This window comes from Geotrypetes seraphini, chromosome 1 (assembly GCF_902459505.1).
Source record: "Geotrypetes seraphini chromosome 1, aGeoSer1.1, whole genome shotgun sequence".
Taxonomy (NCBI): Eukaryota; Metazoa; Chordata; class Amphibia; order Gymnophiona; family Dermophiidae; genus Geotrypetes; species Geotrypetes seraphini.
This window is the reverse complement of record NC_047084.1, coordinates 504,573,138-504,599,005: the sequence shown is the minus strand read 5'-3', so window position 1 is coordinate 504,599,005 and position 25,868 is coordinate 504,573,138. Positions and strand designations below refer to the sequence as shown.

The following is a 25,868-nucleotide window of genomic DNA, read 5'->3' as shown; positions in this document are numbered from 1 at the left end:
TAGAGCTGGAAGACGACATATTCGTTCCCAAGGGACCCTCGGTCACAAGGGGGCACCCGCTTAAACTTAGAGGAGGGAAATTTAGTAGTGACACCAGGAAGTACTTCTTCACAGAAAGGGTGGTGGATCATTGGAACAAACTTCTGGTGCAGGTGATCAAGGCCACCAGCGTGCTCGACTTTAAGAATAAATGGGACATCCACGTGGGATCCCTACGAAGGTCGAGCTAAGGAACTAAGTCATATGCACTCAGACTTAATGGGGTGGGTCAGTAGAGTGGGCAGACTTGATGGGCTGTAGCCCTTTTCTGCCGTCATTTTTCTATGTTTCTATGTTTCTATGGCCCTCAGTCAAAAAAAGTTTTTCTATTCTTGGTTTAGAAAATGGAGCTATTCTGATTTATCAGTCTACCCAATGTTTTTGGTCAAGAATCTCTACCTTGTTTCAACCTAATCATACTGCAAGCTATATAGACTCCTTCTAAAATCCTATATTGTCAAGTTACTGCATGTTATGCCCAGGTACTTTAGCACTTCCTCATCCCTGTTCTTTATTTTAGGTGTATGTTGTAGTGGGAATTGCAGCATTGGTCTGCACAGGGTTGGTAATAATGCTGTTTATCCTGAAGTTTGGAAGACACTCTAAGTTTGGGATAAAAGGTAAGATGAACTGCCGTTTTTCCATTATCATTTCATAGGTTGTTTCTTTAATGACAGCACACAAGGCAGGTATGCATTCTATTCCAATTTGGCAAAATTTGTCAAAGAAACAGCAGATCAGTCAATGTATAGTATATAAGTAATGTAATTGCACCTATGCTTGGAGAAACGATTGGAGCTTAACCCATGTCAGTTAATAGAATCTGATTGCAACCCAAGTATATTAAATGCACACATAATGGAGTGGAAACAGGTGATATAATGAGGAAAATGAATTCCAGAATCAGGCTTTCTGACACCTGGATTAAACACATTGCCCATGACCTAGAGTTACCAGATTTTGTCCTCAAAAAGAGGTTGTGTGGCCCCACGCCATTCTGCTCCCAACCCCACCCTGTACTGACCACAGCCCCACCCATTCTACCTATAGCCCTGTCGTGTTCTGCTCCCAACCCCATCTCTTCAGACGCAGACCCAAGCTCAGTGGTTTCCAAAACTCTGACAAAGTGCCGCGTTTTGAAAAACTGTCTGTCTGTTATGAAGGGATGGAAGAATTTATTATATTATATATATTATTGGTGGGAGGGGAGGGGATAAATTTTATTTATTGTTTGTGGAATTTCAAGTGATGTATTAGTCAAATTGTTATTACTTTCTATGCACTTGATGTTAAACATAAAATGAATAAAGAATTAAAAAAAAAAGAAAATGTGTCTGGACGCCTGGACAGTCCTCTAAAGATAGGACATATCCGGGTAAATCCAGACATCTGGTAACCCTACCATGAACCTCAGTGATGTGTAATTCTAGATATGGTGGTCTGTGTCTTTTTTTGAACGTAAGGTTTCTTTTTAACCAATTCTTTTTCAACTGAGAAGCTGAAATGCTAGGCCAAGGGCTCTCAACCCAGTCCTTGGGACACATTCAACCAGTCAGGTTTTTAGAATTTCTACAATGAATATGCACAAGATCAATTTGCATACAGTGGAGCCAAGAACTGTGCTAGGCCTCTTTGGCCCTCCCTCCACCCAAACAAGGCCCCCGGCTTTGTTAACCTAGCAAACTTTCATATATAAAGATCATCTAAAACCAGATAATTGTACCTCTCTGAGGTGTTTACTGGTATTTGCTGAATTCAGAATTAGTGATCAACTTAATATTTTCTTGCGTTGCAGCAGCCCATCAGTGTTAAATGTGAATACAATTTTGGCACCCAGCATTCATTTTAAAATCAGACCTCATTTACAAAAATGTGCACACTCCCAACATTTCTTCTTTTTTTTTTTTTTTTTAATTCTTTATTCATTTTTAAGCTTTCATCAAGTGTACAAAGCATTTCTGATGTGCTGTACTTGAAATTTCATATGCTCATTTTCTTTTCCATTTATTACATTGACTGCTAAATTATAGGCTTACTCCCTGTAAGTTTGGGGAATATGATTTTACACATAAGTAATGTGAATTGAGTAAATATTTAGCTGGCTGTTTCTGTGGCTGCTGCCACTATTATGCCTGGATATTCAATTCCAAGCCATATCCGGGTACCACTATTGAATACCCGGGTTTGTGTGGCTGGCTATCCCATATGCAGTTATGTACGATATTCAGCACTTAACTGCCTAAGTGAAACTGGATAAAGATAGGACTGAATTTTGTGTGGTCCAAATTTTCCAGCGAATTTAAGCGGTGCTGAATATCAGAACATAACTGCATAAGTGCCAACTCTGGTCATTCCACAAAATAGACGGTTACAGCTTTACAGTACTAACCAGTTAAGTGTCGTGAATATCAGTGAATAGCCCCACACAAGTGATTTAGCCAGCCAGGAGCCTCTTAACTGCCTAATTAATCACTTTGAACATTGACCCCTAATACTTTATCTAATAGACAGTACTATGTATTCTGCCTACAGTTCATACTTAAAACTATTTGTGAGTACTAAAATATTTGCTTTCTGTGTCTACTTACTGGTATTCCCCCTTCTCAGCTCTTTTTTGTTTATGTCTATCACCAGGAAATCAGTGCTGGCACATTTTCTTTTTTGTGGAATTACCAGGAGTTTCCAGGGATAGCTGCTTTCTGAAATAACATTGTAGCTCTCCTCCAATACCTAGCAGAGCATTGCAGTTTCCTATAGCTTGTGACCTGAAAGTGACTCTGTGTTTTGGAGGATGAAAGTTAGAGATTTGGAAGGATGTAATTTTTCTGCAAACCTTGTAGTCTGCTACGATCTGAACTTTATATGCAGTGATCTTGCAGTGTGAAAGAATGCCCTGTGGGAAGCTGTGGCTCAGGTGGAAAGTGTGGCCTTTGGTATCTGGACCAATCAGAGTCTTAGGCCACTCCCAGGGCATCCGAGGATGTACCAGGAAGGAGGCCTAGAGCTCTGATTAGCTCAGTTGCCTAAGGCCCTTCCTATGGGAGGACCCTTAGGTATCTGGGCCAATCCTAACCCCAAACTGGGACCCCCCCTGACACTAAGCTCCCCCCCTTTCTATCTCCCTGACTACTTCCACCACCCCAATATAAAATCCTGGTGGTCTAGTGGGCTGGGGAGGGTTGGGTTACACCCCCCTTCCCAGCTTGAGTACCCTCTACCAACAACAATGCTCCGTACGTTTTGTCAAAAATCAGGCAGAAGGGATACCCACTCCCTCCTTCCTTTAAGGGCCGCCTCTTCTAAATGGCAACCCTTTCCCCTCCCAGTACATCCCAGGGCCAGGATGCACTGGGAGGTGTCTAAGGTCCTGATTGGCTCAGGTGCCTAAGGCCCCTTCCCCACAGCAGCTGCACTCATTAAGAAAAAAAAAAAAAATCAGTCCCTACCTGCTGGTTGAGCTGATTGGGGAAGGAGAACCTCAGATCAGCTGAGCCAGCAGGACCTCCCTGCCAGCTCCAGATGATGGAGAATTCCCCAGCCCCTGTCAGCTGTACCATCAGGCAGGGAGAGCAGGGGCTGCTTTTTGTTACAGGGCAGGCAGGAGGAGGAGCAAGCACCAGGCACAGTTTCTCCCCCTTATATCCCTAATTCTCTGCACAAATAGCATGCATATAATTTGCATGCTATTGTGCTGAGCATCGCTGGTAAAAGAAAAATCACTCCCACCATGGTATTTTTTACAATGGTGTGGGAGCTTTGTGTATTAGACCCTAAGTAGGTACCAGGGAGGGAAGGCGCACGCACAGCTGTGGGTTGGAGATGAGCCAGCCCCCCACCATGACAACACCCATGGTGGACCGCCCCCCACCCCCTCTTACTATGCCACTGGGTTAGAACACCCCCACCATCCCACTTTTGGCACATCACCACTTCTTACATCAGAGCTGCTGCATTTTTATTGTTCATGATGTGTTTGAAATATTTCTCCTGCCCTTCAGTTGCTGAGTTTTCCCAGTGTAAATAGATAGAGCTTAATTCTCAAAACACAGCTGATTTCTAATCCCTTTCAGTAGCATGCTTTATATTTGGAATATTTCCCTTAGTATAAATACCTAGATGCAGGGGCTTCTGTGAAGAAAATATGAGGAATTCACTCTGAAGAAAAAAGCTTCTTTCATTGCAAAAGTATATGCCACTGGAAGCTAGTGGCTTTAATAGCTTTTTTACCGATTATCCACCTATGGTAAAAGGCAATTGGATTTTAAATGTCTCATGAGGCAATTTATGGGTAACTGAATTTCATTTTGAAGAGTTTGAGATAATGCATTCAATTAATGGTTTATTCTTAGGGCATCTATTCTTAGGTGTTTATAAATTATAAATGTAAGTATTTAATTTACAGTTTTCAAGAGTCTCTTTAAGGGAATGAAAAATCTGTGTTTATTGGTGCTTCTGCACTACAGGTCCTGTTGCTAAGTATCTTTTCTGGCAGAATCAAACATTTAAGTGTGGGTTGCATAGAAGTTGTCAGTTCAGAAAAGGTGCAAAAATGAGTGGAAGATGCAAGATAAGCAACAGAGGTCTTAGAGAATACTAAGGGAAGTTGTGTTTTCTGGTGTTTAACCAATAAACACTAATTTCATTATTTTATTTATCTTTCTATTTAGTGGTTCTTTTACTAAGCTGTAGTAAAAAGTGGCCTTAGCATGTTCTTACCAGGGTTTTTTTTCCTGCACACTAATGTCATATTTACCACAAACATTAAAATGGTCTTTTTCTAGTTTTTATTATTAATGGCCATGCACTAATATCACCATTAGCATGCAACCATTAAAAACAGTTAGCGTGTGCGCATTTACCGCCATCCATTTTGTGGGCAATATGAGAACAGGTATGAGATGTATGGGGTATTGGGGCATCCATTCTGAAAATGGTGCCTTAAGTTAAGTCCATCCGAAAATAAAGCAAATTTTACATTTTGGTGGGCAAACTTATGCTTAATTGATAAATTTGAGAAAATGAATGCTGATCTGACAGGGAATACAAAAAATTTCAAATTAATATGGGGCCCATTGACGTCATTTGTAGAATTATTATAGTTTAAATTTATTTTATGTATTATTTTACATATCCAAGGGAGGGGAGGGAATAAAAGGGTTTAAATGAAATAATATCTTTCTTATGGTTGTTTACTGTTTTTATGTTTTTATGATTTCAGAATGATTGTTATATAGGCAGGATATATTTGTTATATGATACTTATTAAACTTCTAAGAACTAATGGACCTGGCCCATATGCCATAGGAGGGGCCTAAGCCTACTGGGCCTATTCTGGTTGGCCCAGGTGTCTCAGGCCCCAACTGTGGGCGGGATTTGAGCTGCCTGGGCCAATCATGTCCTAAGGCCAGCCATTCAACGGATGGTTGGCCTGTTGGATGGATGGGCTTGGCACCCGTCCGTCCGACCAACGTTTTTGAAGGTAAGGGGAGGGGAGGATGGGGGGGGGCTGGTGAGGGGAATGAGGGGGGGCCCTTGTGTCGAGGGCAGAAGGGCTTGGGCTCCCTCCTGCCTGATCGTGTTGGGGGGGGGTGTTTGGGGATGCTGCGGGGCAAGAGGGCTTGTTCTCCCTCTTGCCCCGATCTTCATCGGGGGTTCGGGAGTGCCGCGGGGCAGGAGGGCTTAGCCTCCCTCCTGCCCCGATAGTGTCGGGGAGCTCAGGGGTGCTGCGAGGCAGGAGGGCTTGGTCTCGCTCCTGCCCCAATAGTGTCGGGCAGTTCGGGGGTGCCGCGGGGCAAGAGGGCTTGGGCCATCTCTCCTGCCGCGATCATTGCTGTAGGGGGTAGGCAGGTTGCTGGGGCTGCTGAGCTGATCACAGCAGCCACGATCAGCTCAGCGGCCCCTTTTCGGCACTTATACCTGTTTTGACTTGGTCTAAGTCAAAACCTATAAGTGCTGACTAGGCAACCTGCCTAAAGTTTTGGTTATACCTGCTGCACGCCTAGTTCTAGGTCGGCCCACCGCCCGCCCTTTCCCCTCCTCTAAAAACGCCTCTTTTCTCTCTGTGTGTTTAGAGGCAGGGGAAAGGCCTAAGCTGGTTTTAGATACGTCTAAAACCAGCTTTGATTATGGGTACTTGGACGATCAGGCTTTTTGCCGGCCAGTCGCTTTGTAGGCGTGCCGGGGATGGCCGTGTCGGTGCTCCGCCGGGCTTTCGGCCTCCTTAGCGTCTCCTCGCCAGTGGCGCTGCCCTCCCAGGTGACATCATTCTGCCGTGGATTTCTGACCTCTGTCAGCCTCAATACCAAAAACCCACACTGGAAGTTGAGGACCAAATATACCATAAAACCTATTGGCATGAAGAAAACTGGTGGCAGGGACCACACAGGCAGGATCCGCGTGCATGGCATTGGAGGTGGACACAAATAGCGCTATCGTATGATAGATTTTCAGCGGCTGCGATATGAAACTGAAAAGGAGCGGGCCCCTTTTGAAGAGAAAGTGATAGAAGTCCGTTATGATCCCTGCAGGTCAGCTGATATTGCCCTTGTTGCAGGAGGGCAGCGGAAGCGATGGATCATAGCAACAGAAAATATACAGGAAGGAGACCTCATCCAAACTTCTGGCCACATAGGGGGATGGCAGTTTTAGCAAAGGAGGGTGATGCACATCCTTTCGGAGCACTTCCCATTGGGACCTTGATCAATAACTTGGAGTTTGTACCTGGTAAAGGAGCTCAGTATATCCGAGCTGCAGGAACCTGTGGGGTGCTACTGAGGAAGGTGAACGGAACAGCCATTATACAGCTGCCCTCCAAGCAATAGATTCAGGTGCTGGAGACCTGTATTGCTACTGTAGGCCGAGTTTCAAATATTGATCACAACAAGTGTATCATTGGCAAAGCTGGCAGGAATCGCTGGCTGGGGATACGCCCATCCAGTGGGAAATGGCACCGGAAAGGAGACTGGGCAGAGCGCAAGATCAGGCCGCTGCCTCCTATGAAGAGTTATGTTAATTTGCCCACTGTGACAGCAGCTGCCTAAACACATTCCTGCCTTTCATCTCATATCTCTAGGGAAGAGAAGGGAAAAGATCACTGCTCCTTTCTTGAGAGAGGCACTTGGTCCCTTCAGCACTAGGACTATTTATCAGATCTGAGAGTCATCAAATTTGTGATGTTATAAAACGCATTGCAGGCTGTAAAAATCACTCTTGGGATTTGTCCGAGAGCATCAGCAATCTGTTGGTTTGGATTTTATTAAACATTAAAAACTTGAAAAAAAAAGAAATCCCTAATGTAATGTAATGTAACTGCTGTTAATTTCACTCCCCCCCCCTCCCAATCTCAGTGTCCTTCCAGGTTTATATATCTCCCATAATGCATCAAAACATGCCAAGACTGACCTATATAGAACTTAATGTTCTATAGTGAAGACTTTGTGCTATACTCTCTGTCTTATTGGAAGCCAATGAAGCTGTTTCAAGGCAGGTAAAATGTGTGCCATTCTAGGTGTATTTGTAATCAGCCTTGCTGCTGAATTCATTACTAACTGCAAATCCAGTTTTGGCAAGATTAAACCCTGTACCACCATCTTAAAATCATAGGATGTTAGCATTGGTTTCAATCTAAACAAGGTACGTAATTGTGCATACCCCCATGGATAGTTTTCAAAATCTGTTTGCCCATAGTAAGTGCTGAATCTAAGCAAACTCCTAATATAGTCAGTTCCTGTTTTATTTTCACTTGTAGCCCCAGCACATCCAATAAATGTACTTGCAAATCCTCCAGATTATGTCCTATAAACATAATCTCAGTTTTGCTAACATTCAGTTGTATTCCGTGTGATGATATCCACAGACCTACCTTTTCCATACAGTAATTCAGTCTTTGCTCTATATCCTGTGTACATTTTCCAATTGGGAAGAACAGAATATCAGAATATATTCTGTATTCAACCCCCAATTTATTCAAAACCTTTCCTAGGTTTGCCATTTAGATGTTAAACAAGAGTGCCGACAGAGCTGACCATTGCAAGGTGCCCTTCTTAACCAACATCCTTTTTGACACCTACTGATCACCTTTTACACAAACTGATCTCCCTATGAAATAAGATTCAAAACATTCCAGTACCACATTATTAATCCCTATATTCTGTTATTTTGACAACAGCACTGATAAATTCACAGAGTCAAATGCTCCAGACACATCCAAGGAAATCATACAGAAGTACTGTTTTCTATCCACTTGGAGTGTCAAGAACAGATAATTATAGCTCAACACTGTGTACTTTCCTGAAGCTGAACTGGAATGGATCTAACACAGGGAACATTCTGTATGTATTCGTTCAATTGCTGTAGTACAATCTTTTCAAGTACTTTGCCAAAAAAAGGAACACCTGAAAGGGGCCGATAACTTGACATCTGTTCCAAATTAAGATCATGCTTTCTCAATACTGCTGTTACTGTTGATTGCTTACAAATCTCAGGGAACTTCCCCTCTATCAAAGACTTGTTAACAACCGAGGTCACAAATGGAGATATTTTTCCAGATATTGAACCGCAAGATATTCATATTACATGGATACAACAATGAGTGTAATAGATGCAATAATGCTTGCCACTTCTTCTATTTCCACCTGTCGAAAAGTTCCTCAAGACTGACCAACAGTTCTAACTATCATCTCCAAACCTAAAATCAGAAGTCCTAAATATAATCATGGCCCTAAAGTCTTTTGATTTTCCATTTTCCAAGTTTTGATTTATACAAATATATTGAAGTAAGTAAATTTGCCTTCAAAACACTTAAAAATATGTACTCATGATCCACAGAATATCCTTCATTGTTACTTCCTGAAAACCCCCCAAAAGAAGGAAACCCCTCTTTTCTCACTGCATAACTCACATGGGTAATGTTATTTCAGTATCTAGGACAGAAGAAACATTAGGTTTCCTCTGTATTTTCTTTTTGCTGGACCATATTTTCAGTGCTAAAGTAGAATCTTAGAAAATGAGATGACACCTTTGTGAGAGTCCCTCTCCCCTCTGTTTTTTAAATTATATGCCTGCCTCTACTGTATTAGCCACAAAACATTTCCTTCCACAGAGACCACAAGGACAAGGAAGTGCTGTTTTAGTTGTGGCTGTTGTAAAATCATTCAGTACTACCGTTCACATCACTAAAACATATTCACTTTGAACTCTGAAATTAACCCTTTGGCTCGTGATCTGATGAGGGTGAGCGGTCACATTCCATTGAAACCAATAAAATTACACCAACCATACCAGCATGGGCTTTCTTTCATCGCTCTTTAAATATCTGAGAGAATATATTCACAACTTGTGTTAGGAATGTGTTACGGTAATTAGTATTTCTGAAAAAATGATAGACCTAAAATAAAACAAGAATGCTGTAGTAATCTTGCAAATGAGTAGTTTCCCTAGATTTATTTCATGATGATATCTGTGAAATTGTCAGACCTAGATGTTAAAGGTTAATTCCACTGTTACTACTTACACCGACGGGCTCCACTGAATCTCCTGGGGCATAACAGTCAAACAAAGACCTGCTGGCAAAAGTGTTTCAAAATATCACATACTGTTGATACCCTGCATTTGTCTCCCAGGTTACAGAATACTTTATTTGGATAGCCAGTCAGCAGACCATTGAAATTCTGATAGGTACTGAACACTTCACATATTTAAAAGCATAAGGCTGTATATTGAAATTTAAAATAAAACAATGTTTATTGAAATATATCCTATACCATAAAGCATATAGAGATTCTGAGTAAGTGTATAAGATTTATTAAAATTGGACTCCTATAGTTTGGACGAGTTGAATAACAACTGTAGTATCTTGGTGCTGGGTTACGATCGTATTTTATAATAGAGTTCTAGCACCCAGATGGCTGCCACTGCACAGCTTTGGGGTGCCTACGAAGTAATGCTTACTTATAGAATTGACTCCCCTCCAATATACCTAAGAACTAGGAGACATGTAATGAAACTACTAAACATTAATTTAAACATTAAATTTAAGACAAATCGAACCCTGTTCTATAAGGGAATATTGATGTCTGCTCTCTACTACTACTGTTAATTATTTCTATAGCACTACCAGATGTACACAGCACTGTACAGAGACACAAAGGAGACGGTCCCTGCTCAAAGGAGCTTACAATCTGAACAGACAAACAGGATGCCATATATACAGTTAGGAGGGATGGCTCATTTGCTTGCTAGGGGAGTAGAGTTATGGAGTGAAGGCTACATCAAAAAGGTGAGCTTTCAGTTTGCTTTTTAACAAGGTAAGGGAAGGGGCATGGCAGACAAACTCAAGTAGTTTATTCCAGGCATACAGGGCAGCTAGATGAAAGGATTCTGTATATTTACATACTCAACTGCAGCATAAATGCTGGGTGCCCCGTTATACAACATGTGGGATTGCAATAGCTCAAGTCTCCCTTTGGCCAGACTGCAAATTACTGCTAGGGAATTGAGATTGGTTAAAGGCAGATTTAAAGGGTTTTACTTTCTGCCTTGAGTAAGCACTTCCTCTTGACCCACTTACCCCATCCTGCCAGGGGAACTAAGTCAGGATAGTCAGCCTAACTTGTCCGAGAGCCCGGGAAATTTCCCTGGTGAGTGTTCCTGACCTTTGGTACAGTATTCTTTCTCTATTTAAAATGTGACAAGTCAGGAGCACTGGAGAGATTGAGGGGCAGCAGAATGGACACACCTGTGGATAGGAAGCCAGTGAAGTGACATTGCTCTCTCTTATAGGACAGTTGTAATAAGGTTATATAGTACAACTGTCCTATAAGAGAGAGCAATGTCACTTCACTGGCTTCCTATCCACAGGTGTGTCCATTCTGCTGCCCCTCAATCTCTCCAGTGCTCCTGACTTGTCACATTTTAAATATATATACTGTGTGTGTGTGTGTATATGTATGTGTGTGTATATATATATATATATATATATATATATATATATATATATATACTAGTCGTTAAGCCCGTTACATTAACGGGTGCTAGAATTTATGTCTGTCTGTATTTTTCTTTCTGTCTCTTTCCTCCCTCCATTTCCCTGTGTAGCGCTGTCTCTGCTTTCTTCCTCAGTCTGCACTCTCAAGCTGTAACATTACTGCTTAGCTTTTTCTCCCTGCAAGCATCTCTGCTCTCTTTCTCATCCCCAGTCTCTTTGCTATTTTTCTCTTCTTGCAGGGGTCTCTGCTCTCCTTTCTCTATATGTTCCTGATTCCTGCAAACTTCTGTTTTCTCTGTATGCTCTTGATCCTGTGTTTCCCTGTAGGTGTCTTTTCCCTTTTTTTTTTTTATTCCTTCTTCATGTATGGTTGATTTATTAAAAGTTTTTTTATTTTTCCTATTTGTTGCATGCCTGTCTCCTTGGCCGCTGTATGTTTCTAATTTTTTGCTTTGTGTGTTTGTTTGTGTTTTTTTGCTGATTGTCTACTTGGTCGCTGTCAGTCTGTCTGTCTCATTGGCTGCTGTATGTCTGTATGCCTTTTTTTCAGTCTAACTCCTTGGCCACTGTATGTCTGGAAGGTTTTTTTTCCTGAATTTATCCTTGGGCATTGTAATTTTTATTTTTTTCTGTTTGTCTCCTTGGCTGTTTGTATTTTTTTGCTGTCTCTCTGTCTGTCTACTTGGACGCTGTATGTAAGTATGTCTGTCTCCTTGGCTGCTGTATGTCTGTTTGTCATTTTTTTTCCTGTGTCTCTCTCTCCTTGTCCTCTGTGTTTTGTTATTTTTTCAATCTGTGTCTTTAGCCCCCTGTCCTTCTGTGACTGTCTGTGTGTCTCTCTCTACTTGTGCACTGTTGTTTGTTTGTTTTTTTCAATCTCTCTTTAGCTCCTGATCCCCTCTCACTGACCCTTGCGCGACTGCATGTAATTCCGGTTAGGTTTCCATGGCAACCCTGCTCGCGGGTCTGTGAGTGTAGGGCCGTTTTGTCGGGTCTGGCGGCGCCGGGTTGGGAAGAGTCCTAGCTCCTTTTTTGGTTTGGGCCCGTGCAGAGGGGCTCAACAGCGCACAACCACCTTTCCTTCCCTCCCTCCATCAGGTGCAGTGCAGCTCCACCAATGTTAAAAGCAGCCGCGTCGAAATCGGAGCCCTGCCACTGCCGTAGCACTTTCCCCTCTGCCTTGGTCCCGCCCCTTCTCTGACATATGGGACCGCGGCAGAGGGAACGTGTTACGGTGGCGGCAGGGCTCCAATTTCAAAGCAGCTGCTTTTAACATAGGCGGAGCTGAACTGTACCTGATGGAGGAAGGGAAGGAACGGTGGGGCAAATTTGGTCAACGGCAGGAATTGTTTGGCGGACCAAACACTGTGAAACCGTGAGGAAGGCCGCCGCAGCCTCGCAGCTAGGTAGGGGGACAACAATGGCGCTTATGCTCAAGCCCCCGCCGCAGCTCCTCTCTCGATCCTGGTGCGGTTCGAGAGAGGATTCGTGGTGGCGGCTTGAGCATAAGCGCAATTGTTGTCCAAGTTGCCGAGTTTGGTGATGTAAACCCGCGCATGCGCACTAAAAAAAACGCGACGGATCAGGGAACACGTTTTTTTTAGTGCGCATGCGCGTCCTACCATTTTATTATATTAGATATATATATACTAGTTTTTAAGCCCGTTACATTAACGGGTACTAGAATAGATGTGTCTGTCTGTCTGTCTTTCTCCTTGCTGCTGTCTGTCTTTCTTTCTTTCTCTCTCTCTCCTTGGCCACTGTCTTTCTTTCTTTCTTTCTGTCTCTATTCTTGGTCGCCTTCTGTCTTTCTTTCTCTATCTCTCCTTGGCCACTGTCTGTCTGTTTTTCTTTCTTTCTGTCTCTCTCTCTCACTCTCCTTGGCCACTGTCTGTATGTCTGTCTTTCTTTCTTTCTCTCTCTCCTTGGCAGCTTTCTGTCTTTCTTTCTATCTGTCTCTCTCTCTGTCACTGCCTAACTTTTCCATCTTAACATCAATGTGTGTGTCATTCTGTGTATATTCAGTCTTGCTTTTCACTACCCAAACTGTGGTCTTCTTCCCGGTTCTTGTCTTCACCATTCTCATTCTGCTGGGCTGCAAATTCGCCATTCACTGGGGCAGAAACATCTGCACAGGGCTCCTTCCTCTCTGTCTCATTTGTAGCTTCCTCTCCTGTGAGCTTCTCAACGTTCTTCTCAGCTTTGTCCTTCTCAGTCATGCTGTTTTTGTTTGTTTTCTGAAGTGGCCCCCCTCAGCACGGGCTTTGTTTTCCTTCTGATTTGGTTTCCTTGCTGACTCGGACTGCTGCTTCTTCACGTCATCACCAGTGTTGCTGTCACTATCACTGTCCTGCCCTTTTTCCATCTGTTCTCCGGAACTGCCACACGTGCCATAAACTGCCACAGGCTCCACCACTGTACGCATCGCAGAAGCAGCATTGAGAGAAAAGCGCTGCACCGCGCTACCGCTAGCTTTGCCGTCTTCTGTCCACTGTGGCCCACCCTCTATGACTACTTCCTGTTTCCGCTAGGCTGCAGTGGACAGAAGACGCCGAGAGATCCCACATGCCTATCCCAGGCCCTTTTGAATTTAGACACAGTCTCTGTCTCCACCACCTCTTCTGGGAGACTGTTCCATGCATCTACCACCCTTTCTGTAAAAAAAGTATTTTCTTATATTACTCCGGAGCCTATCACCTCTTAACTTCATCCTATGCCCTATGGATTTAAGCTGAAAGTCAAGTGCAGGTCATTCACTTTGAACAATTTTGCAACAGTATATTTTTTTCTCTCTCTGCTGCAAGGTGAGTTCGATGAACAGTTTTTTGGTCTGTTTGGGAGGGGCTCTTAAAACGAAGTGAAAAGTTAATTTGCCTTGGGATTTTTTCTGTGGGACTATGAACACGTTGTTTTGCCTGCTGCTACTACTACTGTGAAGTTTGGACAAGTAAAAGACTGTCTAAAGTGCTAACATTGTCCCACAGCCTGGGAATAGCAAGGAAGTGGCTGGATTGTATGTCAGAGGAAAGCACTACAGTTTGGGCAGGCGGGCTTGTTAATAATTGGGGACAGCTCACCCAGTCCAGGCTGGTGGTACAATAGGGACTGTGCCTATCAGCTTAACAAGAGCCTAGCGCATGGCAAGAGAATTGCCTGTGAAAAAAAAGGAAAAATTTTGTTTGTTTGTTTTTTCTTCCCTGTTTCATGTGAGGGAGACACTGAGGGGGAAGGACAAGCTTCCCAGCTCCCGTGAAAGCCTAGACGGCTAAGGACTGTGATTATGAGGAACATTTATTTTTCCTATTTTGTTTTCATGTTGGAGATAAACCCCATAGAGGGGAAAACATTGTGAACCAATCGGGTTCACCGGATTGTACCAATTGAATGCTTTAAGTTTGATCTGTCATCCTGACTCAATCAAGTGTTGGCTATAGTATAGCCTGAATAGGGAAAGAACGCTTATTTTCTCAGAAAGATTGTTTTTGTGTATTTTTCCCCCATTTAAGTCTTAAGGAATGTCCAACAGTGCACATGGGAGGCCCTGAAAATTACAGAAACTAAGGTTACACGTGGAATCGCTTGGTCAGACAGAGACCTATCCTGCCACAAGATATATATATATATATATACATATGTAGATGCACTTATATTTCTAGGGCGAGCATTTCTATCAGCCACAGAGCCAGTGTAAATGCTCACATATGGATTCGGGAGAAAGACATGTACGTACATAAAAATAGTCTTAGTGGGTCAGACCAATGGCGCAAATAACCCAGTAGCCTGTCTTCACGGTGGCCAATCCAGGTCACTAGTACCTGGCAAAAACCCAAATAGTAGCAACATTCCATGCTACCGATCCAGGGCAAGCAGTGGCTTCCCCCATCTCTGTCTCAGTTAACAGACCTTTCCTCCAGGAAATTGTCCAAACCTTTCTTAAAACCAGCTATGTTAACTGCTCTGTCCACAACATCTGGCAACACATTCCAGAGCTTAACTATTCTCTGAGTGAAAAAATATTTCCTCCTATTGGTTTTAAAAGTATTTCCCTGTATAGAATTCTATAATTGCGCTCTCCCCTCATGCTTTATCTGTGTACACCCATCTATAAAGTATGTGCTTTACTCGACATATAATTAAACTCTCTGGAATTTGTTGTCACAGAATGTAGTAAAAGCAGTTAGCATAGCAGGATTTAAAAGAGGTTTGGATAAGCCATTATTAAGATGGACTTATTTCTAGGATAAGCAGCATAAAATCTGTTTTTCTGGTTTGGGATCTTGCCGAGTACTTGTGATCTGGATTGACCACTGTTGAAAACAGGATACTGGGCTTGATGAACCTTCAGTCTGTCCCAGTATGGTGATGATTATACTTATTACTTATATGTGTATCTGCGACATAATTATTAGATAAATAGACCTGGAGGGATCACATACAATTTTACTTAATATTTTTCATGTTTTATTGGCTCTGAGCTGCCAAGTTCTTTTCATGTCTTATGGACAGCAAGATGTTGTCTCTCTGGAACTGAGAAGACTGTAGCAGCAAGTGGAAAGTGACAAAGAACATTGGGTGCTGTGCTAAATTCGGAGGGTACAGGCAGCACTGTTTTCTTTCCCGCATGCCTTTTATACTGCTTTACAAAAAGCATGAACAACTGTTGTTTTGACTGCCCTCTTCAAAAAGGCAAATTTTCACCAAACGGTCCAGCAGTCGTTCCTCGACAGATCACATTAGTATGCAATAGTTTTGACACAGGAAGTCTGGGAAAAAGAAAGAAAGAAAAGTTTAACTGTTTTGTTTTGTTTTTAAACTGTTATTATACATTCATTGTTAAATTTGCTTTTTTCTTTAATATTTCTGGGCAACAATACCATCTTTAGATTCCAACTATTGGAGTTGCTGTTGAGGTTTACTCTAGCCTATCATAATGCCACATATGAGGGGCGTTCAATAATGTATCTACCTGAGTATGAAAGAAAGCAGCAAGTGTGTTGAAACAGGTTTGTGTATTTTGTGACTTGTCTCAAGGTTTCTCATACACAGTTGTAGCTCAGTGTGAGTCTAACATTCCAAGAGACAGGATGCCAGAAGATTCCTCATTCGAATCAAGTAAGAAACTGCTAGATTTGGAGCACCGTTCAGTGATAAAATTTCTCACAAAAGAAGAGAAAAAGCCAAAGGAGATCCATGAATGCATGATTGCAGTTTATGGTGAGCAAGCAATTTAAGTGTGGTAGAGAGCCCATCGAAGTTGACCATCACACTGGATGGCCTATGGAAGCAACTTCCACAGAAATGTGCAAGAAAGTTGAGGATTTTATTTTTTCAGATGGATGAATTAAGGGTTCCAAAATAGCTGAAGAAATGGGCATCTCGGCGGGTACATTTTGGAAAATAATTCATGAAAAGTTGGGCATGTCCAAGGTTAGTGCTAGATGGGTTCCAAGAATATTGATGCCATATCAGAAAGTCACGAGGCTCCAGTGTTGTCAGGAGAACTTGGAGATTCTTCGTGAAGACCAAATGAATTTTTTTCAACATTTGTTGACTGAAGATGAAATTTGGATCTATCACAGAGCTATCATTGAGTCCAAAATGGAGTCAATGCAATGGAAGCACAAGTCATCCCCCACCCCAAAAAAGTTCAAGACAGAAAAATCTACAGGCAAATTTATAGCAACTGTCTTTTGGGACGATGAAGGACTTTTGCTTCTGGAATTCATGCCACACAAGAGAACCATAACTGGGGAGAGTTACGCCAACACAATGATCACTTTGCAGGAGTCAAACAAGGAGAAAAGATAAAGAAAACTCGCAGCAGTCATGCTGTTTCTTCACGACAATGCACCAGTGCCCATGTCATGACAATCACAGGCTGCCATCTGAGAATGTAGGTTTCAGCAGCTGAACCATCCACCCTACGGTCCTGACCTGACTCCCTCGGATTATTTACCGTTCCCAGTTTTAAAGAAATCTCTCCATGGATAGTGGTTTTCAAGTGATGAAGACATCAAGGAAGCTGTGACATCCTAGTATGAAGGTCAAACAGAAGAGTTATTTTCAATGGGGTTAAAGTCATTGCAGGATAAGTGGATGAAGTGTATGGAGCTATCAGGGGACTATATTGAAAATTAAAACAAAAATGTAGAGGGTATGCATGGAGTTACTGCTTCAGCGACCAGTTATGTTTTTTCACACAGGCCTAAGTTTATTTAAATTGCGATTTCATTCGATACCTTTCAAATTAGGGACCCCTGATGAAGGCGTGTTAACTGAAACACAGACCGTATCAGGTCTCCTGGTTTGTAAAAAAAGTGGTGACACTAACCGCAACATATAATTGTTTTAACAAACTTAGCCTGCATCTTGTACTCTTGTCTGCAGTTTTTCTTTGTTCTGATTGTTTTTTACTGCAGACTTGGATTGTTTTTTGCTTTTGTTTGCATCTCCATTCACACACAGTTGAATGTGCAGTATTTATTTTGATACTGCTAATGAAAACATTTTATATTTCTAGATCAGTGGTTCTCAACGCTGTCCTGGGGGGCCTGCAGCCAGTTGAGTTTTCAACATATCCATAATGAATATGCATTACTCAGACTTTTAGAACAGCTATTAAGTATTTAATACAAACAAGTATTGTCTTAATTCAATAATTTAATAATGTCAGCCACAAATCATCTCATATCTAAAAATTCATTATAAATAACACTTTCACAAATTACCAATAATTGATATATAAATATTCAAATATTTCAATTTGTGAAGTTCAATTTATGAAATTCAATATCCCATTAACCTTTCACCATTCATACACATACATACTACAGTCACTGTGATCACTTTTAACCCAAAATGGATCTTAGTTCATTAGTCAATAATCATCAAATCAGAGAGGAAACAAACCGGAGGTTGCATAACAGTCTTTAATGTAAATCGCAATTCCTTAGTCACATCCGGCGATCCCCTCTGTCCTCGCAATGTTCTTTTCTTCAATTAGCAAAACGTTCAGCCCAACACAAGACTGTGTTTTGCCACATGGCGTCTTCAGGAGCTTACTTGCAAGGCTCACCAACTTCAAAACCCCACCTACAATACAAAATAATTCACATCCATTCCCTATCATCAATGAATATGCATGAGAGAGATTTGCATATCTGTCACTTCCATTATATGCAAATCTCTCTCATGCATATTAGGGATATCTTGAAAACTCGACTGGCTGGGGGTCCCCCAGGACAGAGTTGGAAACCACTGTTCTAGATACTTAGACAGCGGCTCTGAATATACAGCTATAAGTGGAACATCCAAAGTCGATTTCCAGCTTGTACCTATTTTTTGTCTAGGATGTCTGGCTTGGAAATAGAATGTCTACATCAGGATGTTCACTATTTCCTGCCTATTTTATCAAAGTCAAGGTGTGCAAGGCACCCTTATTTTAAATATGTATAGTGCTAACAAAAAGAAGCCAAATATCACACCATGGGTAGAAGCCAGAACAAGTGATAGATGTCACCACTTTGTTAATAAACTAGACTAAAAAATGTACATTGGAACCCAATTTGGCTAACATGCATTGGGGCAAATTATGCAATCTTCTCTCATGCAAGCCTCATGCTCAAGATCATCCACAATCAGTGTAAATGAAAACACTGCTTTATATCTGTAATTCTCCTTATAACACTCTGCCAGTTATAATAATAATAATAATAACTTTATTCTTATATACCACCACAATCTTGCAACTTCTAGGCGGTTTACAATGAAGAGAAACTGTACAGACAGCGAATTACAGAGTATAGCATTGAACATCTAGTGATAGTAACAGGAGAGTTACAGGGTCTGTGTATTACACGGTTTCACAATGAGTAGCATTATACAGTCGACGATATTCAGAGCATAAGTAGGAGAAGAGAAAGGAGATTGTGCTTTGAGTTACTAAGGTGCAAGACTGCGAAGGTGAAAAAGATAACATAAGATGTTGATGAGAAGTAAGTTGTTAATTTGGTACATTTGAACGAAGGACGGGCACCAGTGGGAAAAACTGGTAACAATTAAAGATAGAAATTTTGGCAGAAGAGGGTAGACGGACTCCTTGGGATGGGAGGAGGCTCCGATTTTAGGGGAGAAGTCTGGTTAGGTTATAAATTTCTTAAACAAGGTGGTTTTTAGTTCTTTCCTAAAGATACTATATGATTCTCTGGCGGCATCAGTGAAGTAGCCTGTCCAAGTTTGCAGTCTACCTGCTTGGAATTTGAATGTTCTATCAAAGAAGGTGCGATATCTACAGCCTATGATATTTGGGTAGGTAAAGAGGTTACGGTTTCTGGTAGGCCTAATAGAAGAGTGGAATTCGAAGTGAGGTAGTAGGTAACTGGGGGCCAGTCCCCAGATTAGTTTATAGCAGAGGCAGGAGAATTTGAATAGAATCCGTGCTTCAATTGGTAACCAATGAAGGAGTTTGTAGAATGGACTAACATGATCGCTCTTCTTTAGTCCGAATATTAGACGGATGGCCGTATTTTTAACTATTCTCAGTTTTCCCACTTTTTTTTTTAGGTATTCCCAAGTAGACAATGTTACAGTAGTCCAGGGTGGATAAAATCAGTGATTGTACCAATATTCTGAAGGATAGCGGGTCGAAGTATTTTTTTATGGTTTTCAGTTTCCAAAGGATGAAGAAGCATTTTTTAGTCACCGAGTTTATGTGCTCGGTCAGGGTCAGGTGGGTATCCAGGGTGACTCCCAGTATTTTTATGGTTTTTAGTATTGGGTGATCATGGCCGTTTACATATATTGTAGTTGCGGAGATTTTCTTGTTTGGGCTAGCAAGGAAAATCTTTGTCTTTTCTGAGTTTAATTTCAGTTTGAAGTTTAAAGTCCATTTTTCTATTTCGAGCATGATGGAGGAGATATGTTTTGAGTTGGTTGAGGTCACATTTGTTATTGGTATTAGTATGGAGATGTCGTCTGCGTATATATAATAAGTTAGGTTAAGCTTTTGTAAAAGGTGGCCTAGAGAAGAGATGTATATATTGAACAAGGTGGGAGATAGGGGGGATCCTTGTGGGACTCCCGAGGGGCTTTTCCAGGGTTCAGAGTAATTTCCTTCATGGACCACTTGATAAGATTGTTTGGTTAGGAAACCTTGGAACCAGGTCCTCACTCTTCCTGATATTCCCATTTCGTCGAGGCACCTAAGCATAGTTTCGTGGTCCACGAGATCGAAGGCACTGCTGAAGTCTAACTGTAGGATCAAGGCACTGGAACCTTGATTGAAAAGGTCGTATAGGTGGTTAAGGAGAGAGCCTAGGACTGTCTCAGTGCTGAATCATTTTCTGAATCCAGATTGGTGGTCATTTAGGAGAGAGTACTTATCTAAGTGATTTACTAATTCCAAGTTGACCAGCCCTTCCAGCATTTTGGTGAAAAAGGGGGTGCTCGCTATGGGTCTGTAGTTGGACGCCAGTGTGAGCGAGATCTTCTGGTCTTTGGGTATGGGTGTGATTAGAATGTGTCCCATATTTTCCAGGTAGGTTCCGTTTTTGAGAGAGTAAGTTGCCCAGTTAAATAGGTCCCTCTTAAATTCTGGTATTGCATCTTGCATGATCTTAGATGGACATTCATCTAGTAGACAATTTGATTTGGAGTATTTATTGAAGAGTGCAAGGAAGTTATTCCAATCTGGGGGCTCGAAGTGGTTCCAGCTCATATCGTCTTTGGATTCACTACTCTGCAATTTGAGGTTGAATTCAAGATTGGGTGGAGGAGGGGGTATTGAGGCTCTGAGGTCGGTGATTTTTTTCCTAAAGTGGTTGGCTAGGGTGGAGACCTCTGGGATTTGATCGTGATGGTTCTGTAGTATCTGTGTGGTGTCTGTTATTTTGCTTACTAGTTTGAATAGTTCTCTACTGTTTGTATTGGTTTTTCCTATTTTCTGTGCGTAACAGTTATAACGCTTTTGTTTGATCCGATTCTTGTAATTTTTCATTTTTTGTTTCCATTTAATTTTATCTTCCACTTTGTCTGTTTTTTGCCATACTCTTTCCAGTTTTCTGAGATCTTGTTTGAGGGCTAATAATTCAGCGTCATACCATTCTTTTGATGCCCTTGTGTTCTTTTTGTATGATTGAACAGGAGCTATTTGATTTAGTGTGTCTTTTGTGAATTTGTCCCATCTAGTGGGGAAGTCTTGCTCTTCCTCTATTTTGGGGTGTAGTTCATAATGGGTCCAGAATTCTGTTGGATTGGTGATGTTTCTGCAGGTGACTGTTTTTTTTCAAACTGGTTTTGTTTATATGTTTTGCTGTTGAGTGTTTCTTTTGCCAACATAATTCAAAATTGAAAGTATAGTGATCTGACCATATGTTCTTAACCCATTTTCCTGCATGGTATTGCAATTTTTTTGCGTCGGGGTCTTTGTGGGAAAAAGTGACGATGTCCAGTTGGTGTCCCTTTTCATGTGTTTCCTCTTTGTCAGGAATTTCAAAGCCCAGGGTATTTAGGAACAAGTCGATTTCTGTCACTTCCGGTTTTTCCTTTTTTTCTAGGTGAACATTTATGTCTTCCAGAAGTAAGTTGTATGGGCCTTTTATGGTATTGGATGAAAGGTATTCAAAGAATTCTTCTTTTGCACTTGACCATTTATTGGGGGGGATGTAGAATAGTGTAGCTATTAGAGATTCTTCCAGTTCGGGGTTGGTGATCTTGCAGGTGATGATTTCCAGATCTTCTGTGATTTTTGAGTCCATTCTGGTGAAGTCAAAGTAGCATTTAAGGATTATCGTTAGGCCCCCTCCTCTTTTCCAGCTTCTAGTTATTGGGACGATTTTATAGCCCTGCGGTAACATTACCTTCATAATGACATCTGTGTCTGAGATCATCCATGTTTCGGTTAGGAATATGATGTCCGGGTTTTTGTGTTCGATCCAGTCATGTATGATGTGTGCCTTATTTCTCACCGACAGGGCGTTGAGACAGTATCCTTTGAAGTTCCTGTATTGTTTGGGGGTGGGGGTTTCAATGTGTTTCAGTTGTTTTAAGTTTTTTTTTAGAGGAATCCAGGCCAAAAACAGCAGCTGCATAGGTTGCTTTTGTTCCCAGTGTCATGGAAAATACATGTGTATTTCCCTATATGTGGTGTTGCAGCAGCCATTCGATAAAACTTTATATTCACAGAAGAGCCCCATCACTTGGCAGCTTCTACTAGTAAGCCGGGAACATACCTATGATTTAGCAAACCCGGCAAAAATGGCCAGGGCCGCTCAGTGGTAGGGACTGCTTGCAGCTGAACCCTACCTTCCAAACACCCAGATCTGGAACCTCCACTCCCCTGTACCCAGCTGTTTACTTGCCTACTGCGTTCTCCACAAGCTACAGCAGATAGTGCTAAAGGCTTCCTCTTCAAAAACCGGATATTACGGCCTCCACCACTAGACCACTCAACTCTCTTTATGCTAGTTCAAATAATATAAATTTAATAATCAAGCAGCAATAGCTTCTAAGAACAAATCGTACAGCATACAGAGTAATAGAGCATTCACCAGGCTGGCCAGACTGATGGAGAACTTCGGATCAGTTCTGAAACCTTGGTTCAAGGAACTTTCTTTTATACGATTCTGACAGCTCTGGCCCACGTTGGTGCATGTTATATTTCACATTTTCATTGGTTAATCATATTCATTATCTCACGTATTAATCTATTGATTGGTTAACATTTCTGAGTGATACTGTGTGTCATGTCCTTTCTATCTACATCTATTCTATTTCCTAGTAAATGTCCTGTTAATATACCAAGTTCCCCCTCTTGAATACCTGGGCCTTCAACTCTGGTTAACTTCTCTTAAGTTTTCACATCCTTATTCTTGTGAAGCATCCTGTCAGTATCTTAGTGAAGCTTTCCATCAGCATCCTTATTCTTGTGAAACTTCTGGTAGCTACTGGCCCTGCTAACTGGGAGGGGGGGCGCAGTATCCCTTTTTCACTAGAATTGCTCTTTTTTTTTTTTCTTTCCAGATGTGCCTTCTGTTTGACCTTGCTCTTCTCATGAAAGCAGGATTATGTCTTTCAGAGCTGACAGTTTTTTAGTCAAAGTGTGTTTTTTTGCCATTTTACTCTTCCAGCAACCATTTTAGGTTTTAGCTGTATTGGCCTGTTTCTGCTATATTGGGAAATTCTCAGGGGTCTTCACCTGGGCTTTTCCTACACAGGACTTCTTTTCCCTTCCTCACTCTCTGGTCAGAAGGGCTTTTCCTCTGCTGTGTCCTGCTACTCCATTCCTGTGGGCAGGCCATAGCAGAAGAAAGGCTCTGCCAGCAAGAGAGGCAGCCTTTAGCACTACCTCTGTTGCTGTAACATCTGAAGGATCCAGAGGGTGGGTAAGCAGCTGGGCACAGGGGGAGAGCTGTCAGACTCAGATGGGTGAGAGGAAGGGGAGACAGATCTTTAGGGGGGCACATACATGCAGGGGGGGAATTTTTGGTCCTCCCACCCAGGGCCCACTGAGTTCCAGCTATGCCATTGATGTAAGGATTAATTTTCTTCACTTATATGTAAAGTACTGACAATTATATATACATAGGAGCTGTACTCCAGAAAGTTACACCTAAGGAAAAATCAGTTAAGGATACAAGCTCATATAAGCAATTTTTTTTAATCTCGCAAAGTAGTTATAATTTACCAGAGGATTAAACACAATTACCCCTCACTCATTTTTTGAACCTTGGCTGAAACAAGCATTTGCTATCACATAAGCATACCTTTGGAGGTACAAATAGCAGGAAAATTTCTGGACTGTCCAAACTCAGGTATATATTACTCGGGTGTATATATATTGCTGTAGTATGTCTAAAATAACTGTGAAAAAAATGGGGGCCATTTTTTTTTTTTCAGCCAAGCTTTTGAAATCTAGTTTTTCTTACACCCTTTCTTTATTGGTGAAATGAAACTTAAGTATAATAATAGTAGAGTGATTAGTGCAGTGGGCAGCAAACCAGAAGAACTGGGCTTGTAACTTTCCATTGCCCCAGGTTAAAAAAAAATTACATTATGAGCTCACTCGGAACAGAGAAAGTACCTTAATATACAGTATGTAAACTGCTTTGGTCTGTACCACAGAAAGACAGTATATTAAATCAGGAACCCCCCCCCTACACACACACACAGACACAGACACACATACACACACACACACACACATACCTCCATTGAATGTGATTTAAGAAAAAGTAACCCACAGTGGATAAAATCAAAACACCCAGAATCAAAGTCACCCACTACAAAATTGGACAGGAAGGGATCTGGAGTATAAGGCATAAACTTAGCTGTTATCAAATAAACTCCTTCATTTCAATTGTGTGAGTGATTTCAATAGAATAATCAAAAACATATATGTCTATAATCTAGACACCTGCCTGTATGTGGCCCTTGTGTGTATAGAATATCGACACTTATGCACATATAAGATCACTTACCCAAATGAGTGCCAGTAGAGGACCAGCATGCTGTTCTTCAAATACCCACTCGATATACATTAAACTCCCAGATTCTAGATATGACACCCATACCTGCATACTAAAATTTAGATGCACTCCCGAGATGCAAGCACAAATTAACTGGCTAACGAGCTGTTAACCATCAATAACTGGTTATGAATAACCAATTATTATTAGTGTCATATCTATGCTAGATGCTTCATAAGTATTACCATTTTGGTATGTATTATATCTCTCTTATTTGAATTTCAGTGCTGTTAATAAATATATTTTTAGAACTGTTTCATGGTAGAACTAGGAATGGAGGAATGACCTAGTAGTTAGAGTAGCTGCCTCAGCATCCTGAGATTGTGAGTTTGATGCCTACTGCAGCTCCTTGTGACTCTGGGCAAGTCACTTAACACTTTCCATTCTATACCATCCATACATTTTCTTCTATACCGCAAGTTTTGACAAGGATTTAATGTGGTTTACAACAGTATTTCTAATCAGTGGTCATGAACAATGAATTACAGGTTTTAAGAAGTAGAAATGTCTTTGTATTTTGAATTATAGGTTTGAAGAGAAGAGTTGCAGGTTTTGTGGGAGGCCATTCCAAATTTTGGGGCCTTGGAATACAAAAGAGGATACGTATAATTTATTTCAGTGTACACAAAAGTTGAAGGGAAAGCTAGATAAGCGTTGCGTCAATCTCAAGTTGAAAAAAGAGTTTGTAACAATGGTATCTGAGATTAGTCCTATGGAATTCTCCCCATACATGGCTTTGTGGACTATGCATGCAATTTTATATTAAATTATCTTTCTTATGGGTTGCCAGTGTAAGAGCGGGGTAACAAATTGGCTTCGTCAGAAGATTAGTCTGGCAGCCCTATTTTGGAGTAGCTGTAATCTCCCACATTCTTTTCCAGTAATACTGCCAGGTACAAAATAAGTACCTGTCTAAAGCAGTATACAAGTCCCATCCCCTTTATTAAATTTCAATTTGCAGATTTTGAGTTTACCTTATTCATTGCAGTATTTGGTCTTTTTACAATTTAACATAATATAAAAATCAACTTCAAGACCGCATAACCTTGAAGATCGATGTGGTTTACAAAAGATTACACTAACTTAAAGCCGGGAGACAATAACAGAATTTAATTACCCAAAAATCTAGAGAATAAGTAAGTTTTCAAATGCCTTCTAAATTCAAGGTATGAGAAAGACATGAGAGATAATTGTTTGAATTCTTTGTCCCAACTGGTAGCCTGTTAAGAAAGCATGCGTTTATGAAATCTTTTGAACTTGCAGCCTTTCATTGATAGATAAACAAAAAAAGCATGAGCTTTGTGTGAATGTTTTTGAGTAGC

At 41.3% G+C, this 25,868-nt stretch overlaps 1 protein-coding gene and 1 pseudogene across 5 annotated transcripts in view; both read left to right on the top strand.

Moving 5' to 3' along the window:
* Positions 1–25,868, top strand: part of NTRK2 (neurotrophic receptor tyrosine kinase 2) — a 546,312-nt gene that overhangs the window by 224,406 nt on the left and 296,038 nt on the right. For all 5 annotated transcript variants that reach the window (XM_033927854.1, XM_033927863.1, XM_033927846.1 and 2 more), the window contains one exon: positions 560–659. In XM_033927854.1, coding sequence (XP_033783745.1) covers positions 560–659 — 100 coding nt within the window. The remainder of the gene's footprint in view (positions 1–559; positions 660–25,868) is intronic.
* On the top strand, positions 6,223–7,110 carry LOC117351971 (annotated as a pseudogene).